This window comes from Leucopleurus acutus, assembly GCF_964270905.1.
Source record: "Leucopleurus acutus genome assembly, chromosome: 10".
NCBI classification, from domain to species: Eukaryota; Metazoa; Chordata; class Mammalia; order Artiodactyla; family Delphinidae; genus Leucopleurus; species Leucopleurus acutus.
The window spans coordinates 31,632,977-31,647,772 of NC_139153.1; the positions used below are offsets into that span (position 1 = coordinate 31,632,977).

Here is a 14,796-nt window from a genome sequence, read left to right on the forward strand (position 1 = left end):
ACGGGCTTTCTCTAGTTGTGGTGAACGGGGGCTACTCTTCGTTGTGGTGCACGGGCTTCTCATTGCGGTGGCTTCTCTTGTTACAGAGCATGGGCTCTAGGCACACGGGCTTCAGAAGTTGTGGTGTGTGGATTCAGTAGTTGCGGCTCGCGGGATCTAGAATGCAGGCTCAGTAGTTGTGGTGCACGGGCTTAGTTGCTCTGCAGCATGTAGGATCTTCCAGGACCAGGGCTCGAACCCGTGTCCCCTGCATTGGCAGGCAGATTCTTAACCACTGCGCCACCAGGGAAGCCCCTCACATTTTTAATTTTAACAAATTATCGATAGATTCTTCTGGACTTCCTATGTACACAATCTTGCCATCAGAAACAACATCAGTTTTATTTCTTCTTTTCCAATTATCCTCTTCTCTCTCTTATATGTATGATTTCTTATCTTTTTTTTTGCAGTACACGGGCCTCTCACTGTGTGGCCTCTTCCGTTGCGGAGCACAGGCTCCGGACGCGCAGGCTCAGAGGCCATGGCTCACGGGCCCAGCCGCTTCGCGGCATGTGGGATCTTCCCGGACTGGGGCACGAACCCGTGTCCCCTGCATCGGCAGGCGGACTCTCAACCACTGCGCCACCAGGGAAGCCCCGGTGAACAGTTTTGACAGTTTAGAAAACGAAAGCCAGAGCAGCCCCTGATGTCACCCACAGTGGCCACGGCATCTCCAGTGTGGCTGTCTGTGGACTCTCACAGCCACATGTTTGCCATCTCCTGAAGGAGCTATCACAGTCCCCATCTCTGTGGAACTGTGCTAGCCATGCTCCAGGGACACTTAGACCCAGAGAGAGTTCTCTGAAGGCTGGCTGTGACCCACCGGGGACACTGTGCCCTGAGGAACTCAGAAGACCTAGAGGGAAGTCCAGGCGAGAGCGCCCCGAGATGCCTTCCTCATACCCATACGCTCACTCGGCAGCGTGGCTTGGGGTATCAGGGATGCCCAGCTACCTCTACTGCCTGCTTTTCCTGTACACATCGCAATCCTGAAAATTAACTTGGCTAAGCCAGGTCTGCAGGGTGAACCTATGGGTGGTCATTACGGGCAGCTGAGTAAAGGAAGGCCTTTGGAGGAGCAGCTGTGGTTAAGGGACATTAAGTGACTCACAGCAAAGCTGCTCATCCTATGACAACCACCGTGCAAGTGTCACTTGCAGTGAGGTGATGTGAAGCAAACAGGCTGTGCGTTTCAGTGGGGTGGGGGAAGCCGCTCACAGGAATTCCAGCGATCCTGCAATGGCATTACAGGTGCTATTACCGTAATCACAGCCCCTCTGCCACAGCGCTACCCGGCATAATCCCAAAGGATTTCTAGGATTTTCATCCTCCCCAGCCAACTGGGTTTCTTCTTGGCCTGTGTGGCTGAGTTCACAAAATAAAGAGATCTGTGTTCATCCTCCAGCTATAGCTCTGAGTGAAGTGACAGGCATGGGCAGGCTTTAGGTCACCTGCATCTGCGCGGTCAAATAATAAAGGACTGAATGTTCTCTGTGGGGCCTCTCTGGGTTTTGGTGGTATTACTTGTTCATAAGAGTGAATTATTTGCTATGAGGCATTATTCATAATAGCAAAAAGTGGAAACAACGCAAACGTCCATTTGGATAAATAAAATGTGGTATAACCATACAATGGACCATTATTCAGCCATCACAATGAACAAAGTACAGACAGACGCTGCAGCATGGGTAAGCCTTGAAAAGCGCAAGCCAGACCCCAAAAAAACACAAATCGTACGATCTCGTTTATATGAAATGTCCACAACAGGCAAATCCAAAGAGACAGAAGGTAGATTACTAGTTACCAGGGGATGAAGAGAGGAGAAAACTGGGAGTGCCTGCTAACAAGTATGGGGGTTCTTTTGGGGGAGATGGAAATGTTCTCAATTAGATAGTGGTAATTCACAGTACGGTGAAAGCCAATTAAATGTACACTTTAAAATGGTGAAGTTTAAATTATATGAATTTTAACTCAAAAAAGTCAATTACTTGCTATGAAGTTAATTTTCTCTCGAAAGATCAAGCATCAAACTTATTCTAACATTCTGACTCTGAAAGCCTTCTCTGCAATGGCCCCAGGAAGTGGGTGTTGGGGGGCTCTGCAGCAGAGGCTGGTTTCCGCATGCGGAGGGTAGAATAATCACACCTCTGCATGCAGCCACATACGTGGTTATGGGTCACGTCGCTGAACGGCATTCTCTGCTTCACTTCAAGGGTGGAGAGGGGCACACCACTCTGGCCTCTCCACGTCAGGGGCCACATGGGAGCCTTGGCCCCAAAGCACTCCTACTGCCAGTGCTTCAAGGGCTATGGCATTTAAGCAGGCAGAGTCTTAGCTTCATCCATGCGGAGGTGGGTCCTGGGTGACCCTAGGAAGGGGTCATCACCTCCCCACAAGAGTGAGTGAAACATGAAAGCTCCCTTCTGTTCAATTAGCTTCTTTTCAAGGATCAGAGCCTGGCTGGCAGGCGGAAAATTCCACACTCTAATGAAACAAAAGGGAGCCAGAACGGAGGGCAGAGAAAGGGCACCGGCACAACCTCCCTGCATTCTTTTCTCAGGGCACAGAACGCAGTCCTAAGTTTCAGAAGTTGTGATTAAATCTCAGTGTGCTTCCCTATGGCACAGAGAGGAACCAGGTCTATTTCAGTATTTCCTTCATCATGGGATGAAACCATGGGAGTGTGAGAGGTGATTTTATTTGGTAAATGGACTGTGGCATGAAAAGCCCCTGAGGCACATCATGAGAAAGCTTCTCTCTTTTCAACTGTTAACCTTCTGATTCCATCAAGGAGAAAGGCTCTATACCTTTCACACCTCCCAGACTTTTTGACACAGAGAAAGGAGAGAGTCTTTGGTAGGCAATGGTATCTAGGCTAGAATTTATGAACAGAGTTTAATGGCATTGTGCTTATTTTTACTTTCTTATATTAATTTAATATTTTTGGTATGTATGGCAAGTTTTCCACTTAAGGTAGTGATATGTCACTCTTAAACTGATTGAAGGTTTTCTTAAAAAGTCACTCTAAAGAAAATACAAAAGAAAAGTAGAGGTGGTATGCAGATAAAGCAAGAAGCATAAAGGTGACTCAAGAATGACAGAAGTTTTGGAAACTTCTTTTCCATCACTTTACTAATGAACACTTTTTTTTTTTTGGCGTCCCTGGGTGGGCGCGACTAATGATTGCTTTTAAAAACATCTAAAACCATTCTGTCCTATCCATGCCATCTCCACGATCCTACTCTTTCTAACTCATTTTTCAGTGTATTTCACTGTACCTGTCAAGACATCACTGGATCAGAATCCAACGACCAAGAAAAACCAAAGGAATTCCCATGAATCAGTGACGTTGGGAGACAGGGTGATCTCCTGAGTAAAGACACCATCAGAAACCTGGAAGATTTTACCTGGGGAGAAGCTACCACTACTTCAGGAACACTCCCAACATTCAAGAAAGGACGTCTTTCAACTTTTCTGTAAGTTTGAAATATTTCATGATAAATGTTGAACAGCCACAACCAAAAAGGACGAGCAGAGAAGGTGGCATGGTCATGATACTCCTGAAAACTTGAACTATAAAATGAACTTACCAGTAATAGATTCTTATCAGTGCCGAAGGCCACAGGAGAAAGGAGGCTACAAACGCCAGGATCGGGATGGCCAGCGTCCCGCCCGCGATCACAAACATGTTAACCACGTCAAGATCCATCCTGCTCTTTAGGGCTGGCTGACACCTGCAGGGGCTGAAGAGAGAGACAGTATTGAAACTCCGTCTCAGGGACTTCCCTGATGGCGCAGTGGGTAAGAATCCGCCTGCCAATGCAGGGGACACGGGTTCAATCCCTGGTCCGGGAAGATCCCACATGCACTGGAGCAACTAAGCCCGTGAGCCACAACTACTGAAGCCCGCGCGCCTAGAGCCCGTCCTCCACAACAAGAGAAGCCACCGCAATGAGAAGTCCGCGCACCGCAACGAAAAGTAGCCTCAGCTCGCCGCAGCTAAAGAAAGCCTGCATGCAGCAACAAAGACCCAATGCGGCCAAAAATAAATAAAATTTTTTTTTAATTTATAAAAAAGAAAGTCCATCTCAGGAGACAAGGTGAAGAAGCAAAGCAGAACAGAGAAGTGAATGACACAGAATGAGAGCAAGGATCAGGAGACAAGTGCTTTAAAAGATCTAATAGGCAGGACAACTAAATGTAATGAGGAATCCTTAAGATGACCCTGGAGTTTCTTTTAAGCTATAAAGGAAACTGGGGACAACTGGGGAAATGTGAGTAAGGACTGGTTATTAGATAATATTATTGTATCAGTGAGTGTGGTGATGAAATTGTGGTTATGTTCATATGTAAGAGAACGTCCTTGTTCCTAGCGTCTGCTGAAGTATTAAGGGATAAAGAATAGTAATATCTGCTGCTCACTTTTAAAAGCTGAGGAGAGAAAAAATGTATATGTGCGTGTGTGTGTGTGAGCATGTGTGCATCTGTGTGTGCATTGTGTACATGCATGTGTGCATGCGTGTGTGCATCTGGGTTTGCCCGTGTGTGTGTGTGCATGCGTGCATGTGTGTGTAGGGGAGGGAGAAATAAAGTAAGTGTGGTGAAATGTACTGGTAACCTCTAACTTTCCTACTAGGTTTGCAATTTTTTTTTTTTTTTTTGTGGTATGCGGGCCTCTCACTGTCGCAGCCTCTCCCGTTGCAGAGCACAGGCTCCGGACGCACAGGCTCCGGACGCACAGGCTCAGCGGCCATGGCTCACAGGCCCAGCCGCTCCACAGCATGTGGGATCTTCCCGGACCGGGGCACGAACCCGCGTCCCCCCCATCGGCAGGTGGACTCTCAACCACCGTGCCACCAGGGAAGCCCCTAGGTTTGCAATTTTTAAAAATGAAGAGTTAGGGAGGACAGAAGGCCTGGAAGGAAGGAAGGAAGGGAGGAGAGGAAGGACAAAGTACACATGTACACATGGATGCTTATCTATATACAGACTATCACTGAAAGGTGTACAAGAAACCAGCAACAGTGGTTGCATGTGAGGTGGGGAATCAGATGGGTGTCAGGGATAGAGGGAGACTTGCTTTTCACGGTCTACCCTTTAAAATCTTTGGTTATGTATCATGTACAGGCATAGACTTCACATATAAGTGATATACAGTAAAACGTTAGGAGGGAACACATTAGAACAGCAGAGTTTTCAGTATACTTTCTGATGTCCTTCCATAGACTTGGTGGACACATCTGAAGGCTAGGATGTGAGCTCCAGGAGGGGAGGGACTGTATCCCCAGCATTCAGACTAGGGCCTGACCCATTTCTAGGCACTCTAGAAATCACCACTGAATTAGAGGGCCCCACCCAGTCCTGTCTCATGAACTCACTCACAACATGGTTTATTTATTTTTTTTCATGGAATAAAAAATATTTCAAGTCCCGTCATCCTCCCCAATAGAGAAAACAACTTCTGCAAGGATCTGTAAGTCAGGTGTGGCCCTTTGCCATCTGAGGACTTGGCCACTTGTGTTAAGTGTGCATCTCACTAACATAAAAAAGAGGCTTCTTCAAGAAAAAGCAAACATCTAGCAAATCATGGTCTTCCTTATATTTCCTGTGAAATGGAAGGCTTTGTCCCATATACACCTCTATCAACTGATGTGTGTTTCAATTTTATGATGATTTCAAGATGGCACAGTATGACCACTGAGCATGGGGGTCAGCCAACTTTTTCTGTAAAGGACAGATGATAAATATTTCAGCATTGTGGGTTATAAGGTCTCTGTCGCAACTCTTCAAGCTGCCCTTGTAGCGAGACAGCAGCCATACAACATGTAATGAATGGATGTGACTGTGTGCCAATAAAATTGTATTGTAAAAAACAGCCTTCAGGTTGTAATTTGCTAGCCCTTGATAGAGCACACCAACTCCATCAGACAGGCAAGGTGAGTGTTTTATTCCCTATATTTATAGGTTGAGGCAACTAAGGCACAGAGAGGTTAAGTAACTTGCGCAAGGTCACTCAGCTGGTAGTCATGATTAAAAAACAAGTTTCTGGCTTGAACCCACTCTCTCTGCTCCTAACTCCACTTGGTCTAATTTTGTTCAAATGGCCTTTTCTCAATCTTTGTAACCTCTCTGCTTTTAAACACCCACTGATTTCTCCATGAAGATGTGACATCTCCATTTAGATGTTTGGTCTCTTGTGAGAGGTTTGGTGAAAGAAGCCCCTCGGTCTAGAGGGGGAAACAGATACATCTGTAGGTGGGTTAGATGGTTCCTTTCAGTTTCACACACACTCTATCCGGGGACAGTACTGAGTCTAGGGTAATGAAAGCTGCCGCCTTCTCAGGGGCAAAAGCACTGTCTGTGTTTCTGATTCAACTGTCCTCTCAGTTTCTCAGTCACTGTAAACACTTTTTCCAGCACACTTATATCACTGGCCTCTTTCTCCTCCCAGAACCAGAGCTCCTAGACGGTAGGAATAATCATACATGTTCTTTCTAGTGCCTAGAATAAGCACAGGACACAAATAAGGTGCAAATGAATTAATGAAAATCAAAGTTACAAAATGGGTTCAATCCTATTTGTTTTAGGGACAACCATTCCCAATGATGCTATAAGAGACCTGACTTTTCTCTCTTTCAATAATTACAAAACTCCCCAGAGGAGTCACCTATTTAATGCTGGGTACAATTTACGATGCTACAAAGGTCCCACTGTCAAGGGGTAAGCAAATTAATCACAGAATGAAGGGTATTTTACGAATCTACTTGAATAGTGTGGGTCACAAGAGTTGGTGAAGATGGGAACTGGCGGATTCAAGAGGACTTTTCCACATCACATAAAGGCCTTAAAAACTGCTGAGGGCCGCCGTGAATTCTGATTCCTGAGCTGCAGGAAGTTAACTGCATGCTGTTATTTTAGACTAGGAATTAGAACATTTTGTGCCCAAAGCCATAGATGTCACAGACTCTGACACTGGAGATGGGAGCCCCAACGTGAAGTCATGATCATCAAAAAGAAACCTCATGGCTTCATCAATGCCTGCTAGGGATGTCACAGTCAGTTTGGGGGAAGGTTTTATCTGGCTCCATCCTCCATTTAACGGCAGAATAAAGTCTTTAATAAGGAGCTTTTGCAGAGCATCATCAATTTAGCAAGGCTTGGACTTGTTACAAAGAATCCTGCACACTTTCCCTGATGACAGCAAATACAGACAGGCCCTGAGTGAAGACACTCATGTTTTCTGAGTTTTCTATAAAGAGCTGACCATTATTCCTACCTCTGCAACATCCTTCGTTTTACAAAGGACTTGCCCCAGCCTTTGAAAAGGCAGCTGCCCTACCCTGCTGGGGTTTGTTTATAGGATGTTCTATGTACCCAAGGCTGGACACAGAAAAACTGAAGCCTTGTGAACCCAGAATCACCAATGACTGAACATCAACTAAGGGGTAGAGCGTGGAGTTTCCCTAAGCACAGGGACCAAACAACTGATGTTTGCGAGATGACTTCAGGGGGCAGAACACTCAGGGCTACACAGCATCAGGTAACACTCACATTCACACTGAGAAAGTCATCTCTTTGCAGTTCTTTTCCCGCCCTGCTTAGGTCAAAGAGAAACTCTCAGTGTGGTTATAAAATAGCTTTCTAACCCTTGAGCCTCCCACAGGCAACGGTATCTAGCTATTTAATAACGTTGTGTTGATTTTTATGGATATTTTCAGTTTATGGTAGCGATGCACATTAATCTAAGTTAAAAGAAGGAAATGAGTTAAAGAAAAATGCTAATAGGTGATACACGGATCTGGTGAACATCATGGTGGTGACAGATGAATGGCTGCCACTGGGGCAGATGTGTGTGATGGACGGGCACGCGGCTGGGGGTGGGGCGCTCCGCTGGCTCTTCCACGCACAGGCTGGGAGACCTTGGTTCCCTCATCTATCAATGAGAACATTCGTCCAAAACATCTCATCTGCCTTTTCCTACTCTGGTGACTTAAAACATTTCTGAAATTATGCCAGACAATTGAAGAGCAGGATCTGGCTCGCTCCCCACGAGAATCTCGTTCCCTGTTACATTTTCCCCAAAACCTAAAACAGTATCTGGGAAATATCTGGTGCGTGGTTAATGTTTGATAACGTTTTGGTGTTTGATAATGGCTGAATAGACTGAAAAAGAAAAATGAACTTGTTTTACGTATCTGTTGTGTCACGTGAGACACCCCAGTGTTAATGACAGTGATTTCAGCGGCTTTGCAGCACAGTCTGACACGAGGGGACATCAGGAAGGAGAGCTGGTCTTTATGGTACCAGGGAGGGTAACACACTCTCACCCCGAGACCGGAGGCTCCCACGTGGCCTTCCCCTGTTAACATCCAAGCTGTGCATTCAGGGCCTTTATCTCTGAACGCAGGGACAAAAATTAATCAGTAGATCTAGATAAACATTGGACTCATGTTCCCAAGTTTAGTCAGGGGTTAGAGGTCAGGCATAACGTGCCACAATTGTCTTTTAATGTTCTCACTGACTTTTAAAACCCGTCATCCTGAGTTCTGATACTTTAATCTTAAGGTATAAAGCAAAATTCCAAGAATAAATAGAATGTAAAACACTTTTATAGAATCTTGCCTTCCCCCGGACATCTACTCATATGCCATCAATTTTGACAAACTAAAGTCCTGGTCTCTTCAAAATCATGATTATTTTAATAACTATAGCAACAACAATAATGACCATGGCCACTACCACCATAGCCAAAGATAGAAGAGCGACAGCCTCCATGTACTGGACGACTGCTGTATGCCAGGCCCCGTGTAGATGGTTCACACACATCCTCTCATTTTATCCTGCACAACACTGGGAGGAAGAAGCATTTCTCCCATTTTAAAGATGGAGAAACTGAAGCTTACAGAAGTTAACAAATGCCCCCAAGGTCACCTGACTGGTACCTGGCATGAGCTGCATTTCAGTCCAATCCTGCAGGTGTGCCTGGTTCATGCTACCTTTGCCTTCTCTCAGCACTTGCTAAGCAGATATTTATCGTACATCAGTTACACAAAGACCCGGAGTTCAGCGTTCCCAGCTCAGTGTTCCCATAGACATTCTTTGCACTTCTCCAGAACTATTTTAAGAGGATGTAACATGCTAACTTTACAAGTTAACAACTTGTTACCTTATTGTTGCTGGTGTCTTTGAATAACTAACCAGTGCTGGGACTTCCCTGGTGGTCCAGTGGTAAAGAATCCGTCTCACAATGCAGGCAACTAAGCCCTGCGTGCCTCAACTAGAGAGCCTGCTAGAGCCCACGTGCTCTGGAACCCGCGCGCCACAGCTAAAGAAGAGAAAACCCGCACACCACAACGAAGAGCCCATGTGCCGCTACTAAGAACCAACACACCCAAAAAATATCAAAAAACAACAAACAAACCAGTGCTGCTCATAATTTTTTTCTTTAACTCTGCAATATGAAAATTCTTTCCACAGTGCTGTCCACCTCGAAAAAGCACTAAGTTCTTGAAATCTGAGTATAAAATCCCAGCTGTTAAACATTGTTGCATCTACCCAACACTGATTTCTGAAACTAGGTTCTTTTTTTTCAATAATTTTTATTTATTTATTTATTTATTTATTTAATTTATTTAGTTTTGGCTGCATTGGGTCTTCCTTGCTGCGTGCGTGCTTTCTCTGGTTGCAGCAAGCGGGGGCTACTCTTCGTCGCAGTGCGTGGGCTTCTCTTGTCGCGGAGCATGGGCTCTAGGCACACGGGCGTCCGTAGTTGTGGCTCACGGGCTCTAGAGTGCAGGCTCAGTAGCTGTGGCACATAGGCTTAGTTGCTCCACGGCATGTACGATCTTCCCGGACCGGGGCTCAAACCCATGTCCCCTGCATTGGCTGGCTGATTCTTAACCACTGCGCCACCAGGGAAGCCCTGAAACTAGGTTCTTGTAAAGATAAACCAATTCCTCAAAATTATCACTAGGGCTTCCCTGGTGGCGCAGTGGTTGAGAGTCCGCCTGCCGTTGCAGGGGACACGGGTTCGTGCCCCAGTCCGGGAGGATCCCACATGCCGCGGAGCAGCTAGGCCCGTGAGCCATGGCCGCTGAGCCTGCGCGTCCGGAGCCTGTGCTCTGCAACGGGAGAGGACACAACAGTGACAGGCCCGTGTACCACCAAAAAAAAAAAAAAAAAATCTATTACTAATGACTAACAGCTAAAAAAGATACTAAGATTCTCTTGTATGGAAGCCCCAGGATTGATGAGATAGAGTAATTTGAGAAATGAGCAGCTCTAACGCCTTGTCACAGGAATCTTCTCCATCACGAAGGAAAATCGCACTGAAAGTTCCAAGGAAGTGGTTAAGCCTGCCCAGTCATCACTGAACGTGTGGCACGACCCTAGGATTGCTGCCATAAGGTGCTCACCTCTGCTCTCCTGGCCTTGTCTCCCCCTCACTCTGGCTGAGCCCATTCCTCCTCTGTACTTTGCAGCTCAGACACCCCTGCTGTTCAAGCCATGGCTCTGAGCATGCAAAGCTTGGTTCCTAAGATTCTCTGCTCCTGCTCTCCCCTGGATATTCCCATGATGCGTTCCTTACTTTTCCCCTTGAACAGTCCCATGATGAGCTCTTCATTGTCTTCCTTGAAGAGCTCACCATATCTACACCCTCTGCCACTCCCTCCTACAGGAAACGCAAAAATCAACATACCTGGCCAGGACCTTCTTCCAGACTTTTCCAAAAGCCTGCTTGACTATCTCCATGACCCAAAAGTCCTGTGCTACAAGGTCTCAGGTACATCTCTCCCCTTGCTCCTGACTTGTCAATTTCTGCCAACAGTATCCCCATCAGTCTGGCCTCCCAGACTCCGATGCATGTCTCACTCTTCCTCCTTGCTCAACACTCCTGTCAGGCAAGGAGGTGCCAGTGCTGGAGCCAACCTGTCTGAGTCTGGACGAACTGCACTGTTTATAGGTGGTTATTTAAGTGTAAATTAATTAGATAAAATTCAAAGTTCAGTCCTTCAGTCACATCCATCACATTGCAAACGCTTGAGAGCCACATATAAATGGAGCTGCTGCGCTGGACAGCACAGATTCAGGGGGTCTACACCCCCCGAAAGCCTGTGCAACCAATTCCTTTGGCTTAACATTTACTAGGAACGTCGTGGGGGAAGAAACATTCCCACCAGGTGTGAGGCGTCGTAGGAGTCAGACCACAGCTCCCTCGGCCGCCACACTGCGTCCAGGTCGTCATCTCTCCTTGCTCCCACTTCTGTGAAGACTGCTCTTTCACACCCCGTTCAGTCCTTCCACCACCAGCTGCCAGAGGAATCTTCTCAGTTCATGCCAAGGACAGGGGGCTCTGGTCTAGTGTGAACTCTGAGTACTCCGTATGATCCCGACTCAACTTCCTGGCCCCCACCTCCGCCTGCACCCCAAACATCCAACTCCTGCCCCCACAAAAGCCCCGCACAGCCTCACACTTCATCTTTCTCACACTGTCCCCTACGTGTGGAGCACTTCTTTCCCGCCTGCCTGATGAACTCCTCTCTGTCTTTGGGGCTGATTCAAGTGTCACACTCCCCAGGAAAGCATCCTGGTCCCCACAGGTCCAGGTCTTCTTGACTCCCTTCAAACTCAGAGCCCTGCTCCAGGCACAGTCTTTGAGAAGGGAGGGCTTTTGGATATATATCTTGAGCTTTAAAAATCTTCAGGTGCCCAATCCCCTCCCCACCAGAGAACACTTCTGCCCCCAGACAGGCTGGCCTGCAGAAGGGTACCAGGGAGCTTACAGAGTAGCCCCAGTCTCATTAAAGGGCTGCCTTGCCCGCCCACCCACCCCGTAATATATGGTGTTAAAAATCTATACTCACTCTTTGAAGAGCACAGCTTTCTTTCCCAACTGCTACTGGTTCTGGCAGAAGCTGAAATTGAGACTCTGGAATCACAGGAAAGAAAATGACAAAGCATTAGATCATATTAGAGAATATGAATGAAGTGCTAACAACCAACCGGGGAGGCAGAACATCTCCTCCTTGGCACAGGAGAAGCGCAAATATCCTGTGGCTTTAAAGTTCCCTCCGGTTCAGGTCACCTCCCCTAATTAAACAACCTGCACCAAGGGTAGGCAGGGCAAGTGAGATAAAGAGCTTGGCCAGGAGGGTGTGAAGGTCAAAGAAGGAATCTGCAATGAGGATAAAGTAAGGGACTGAGCTGGTGATACCTGGCCTGCAGGAGCGAGAAAGGCAATAAGGGAAACAGGCATGCTTGGGTGAGAGGGGATACTGAAGGCTTGAAACTTAACTAAGACCTTCAAATAAAGATTAAAACTCCCCTTCTCCATCTGGGATTAGGGTTACCTAAAGTTATACTCAGAAAGGAATGAGAGGAAGGTGGCAACCAATGGGAAAATGAATACAGTATTTCTATTAAGAGTGGCTACAGACAGGGGACCGCAAAGCTCAAAAACAGGGCTGGACAGAGCAGAGATGCTGGCAAAGGCACTGCAGCAGAAAAATGAGGAGACAGGTAGATGGGTGATTGAAGGTCACAAAACCCCTGAATTATTCCAGAGGGGTCAAGGAATTAAACATAAAAAAATAACACCGAGATAGCCTCATCCACCAGAGAGCAGACAGCAGAAGCAAGAAGAACTACAATCCTGCAGCCTGAGGAACAAAAACCACATTCACAGAAAGATAGACAAGATGTACCAGATGAAGGAACAAGATAAAACCCCAGACAAACAACTAAATGAAGTGGAGATAGGTAACCTTCCAGAAAAAGAATTCAGAATAACGATAGTGAAGATGATCCAGGACCTCGGAAAAAGAATGGAGGCAAAGATCGAGAAGATGCAAGAAATGTTTAACAAAGACCTAGAAGAAGTAAAGAACAAACGAACACAGATGAACAATACAACAACTGAAATGAAAACTACACTAGAAGGAATCAATAGCAGCATAACTGAGGCAGAAGAACGGATAAGTGACATGGAAGACAGAATGGTGGAATTCACTGCCGAGGAACAGAATAAAGAAAAAAGAATGAAAAGAAGTGAAGACAGACTAAGAGACCTCTGAGACAACATTAAACGCAACAACATTCGCATTATAGGGGTCCCAGAAGGAGAAGAGAGAGAGAAAGAACCAGAGAAAATATTTGAAGAGATTATAGTCAAAAACCTCCCTAACATCGGAAAGGAAACAGCCACCCAAGTCTAGGAAGCACAGCGAGTCCCATACAGGATAAACCTAAGGAGAAAAATGCCGAGACACACAGTAATCAAATGGGCAAATATTAAAGACAAAGAAAAATTATTGAAAGCAGCAAGGGAAAAACGACAAATAACATACAAGGGAACTCCCATAAGGTTAACCGCTGATTTCTCAGCAGAAACTCTACAAGCCAGAAGGGAGTGGCATGATATACTTAAAGTGATGAAAGGGAAGAACCTACAACCAAGATTACTCTACCTGGCAAGGATCTCATTCAGCATCTATGGAGAAATCAAAAGCTTTACAGACAAGCAAAAGCTAAGAGAATTCAGCACCATCAAACCAGCTCTACAACAAATGCTAAAGGAACTTCTCTAAGTGGGAAACACAAGAGAAACAAGGACCTACAAAAACAAACCCAAAACAATTAAGAAAATGGTAATAGGAACACACATATTGATAATTACCTTAAACGTGAATGGATTAAATGCTCCAACCAAAAGACACAGGCTTGCTGAATGGACACAAAAACAAGACCCATATATATGCTGTCTACAAGAGACCCACTTCAGACCTAGGGACACATACAGACTGAAAGTGAGGGGACAGAAAAAGATATTCCATGCAAATGGAAATCAAAAGAAAGCTGGAGCAGCAATACTCATATCAGATAAAATAGACTTTAAAATAAAGAAAGTTACAAGAGAAAAGGAAGGACACTACATAATGATCAAGGGATCAATCCAAGAAGAACATATAACAATTATAAATATATATGCACTCAACATAGGAGCACCTCAATACATAAGGCAACTGCTAACAGCTATAAAAGAGGAAATCAACAGTAACACAATAATAGTGGGGGACTTTAACACCTCACTTACACCAATGGACAGATCATCCAAAATGAAAATAAATAAGGAAACAGAAGCTTTAAATGACACAATAGACCAGATAGATTTAATTGATATTTATAGGACATTCCATCCAAAAACAGCAGATTACACTTTCTTCTCAAGTGCGAGACGGAACATTCTCCAGGATAGATCACATCTTGGGTCACAAATCAAGCCTCAGTAAATTTAAGAAAACTGAAATCATATCAAGCACCTTTTCTGACCACAACACCATAAGATTAGAAATCAATTACAGGGAAAAAAACATAAAAAACACAAACACATGCAGGCTAAACAATACATTACCAAATAACCAAGAGATCACTGAAGAAATCAAAGAGGAAATCAAAAAATACCTAGAGACAAATGACAATGAAAAATGATGATCCAAAACCTATGGATGCAGCAAAAGCAGTTCTAAGAGGGAAGTTTATAGATATACAAACCTACCTCAAGAAACAAGAAAAATCTCAAATAAACAATCTAACCTTACACCTAAAGGAACTAGAGAAAGAAGAACAAACAAAACCCAACGATAGCAGAAGGAAAGAAATCATAAAGATCAGAGCAGAAATAAATGAAATAGAAACAAAGAAAACAATAGCAAAGATCAATAAAACTAAAAGCTGATTCTTTGAGAAGATAAACAAAAT

General features: G+C 45.2%; 1 protein-coding gene across 6 annotated transcripts in view; it reads right to left on the reverse strand.

Annotated features, from left to right (window-relative positions):
* Positions 1-14,796, reverse strand: part of ABHD6 (abhydrolase domain containing 6, acylglycerol lipase) — a 61,148-nt gene that overhangs the window by 24,015 nt on the left and 22,337 nt on the right. For all 6 annotated transcript variants that reach the window (XM_082848692.1, XM_082848691.1, XM_082848688.1 and 3 more), the window contains exons 2-3: positions 11,904-11,968; positions 3,630-3,782 (exon numbers count right to left, since the gene is read on the reverse strand). In XM_082848692.1, the coding sequence (XP_082704818.1) occupies positions 3,630-3,748 (119 nt within the window). In that variant the 5' untranslated portion in view covers positions 3,749-3,782; positions 11,904-11,968. The remainder of the gene's footprint in view (positions 1-3,629; positions 3,783-11,903; positions 11,969-14,796) is intronic.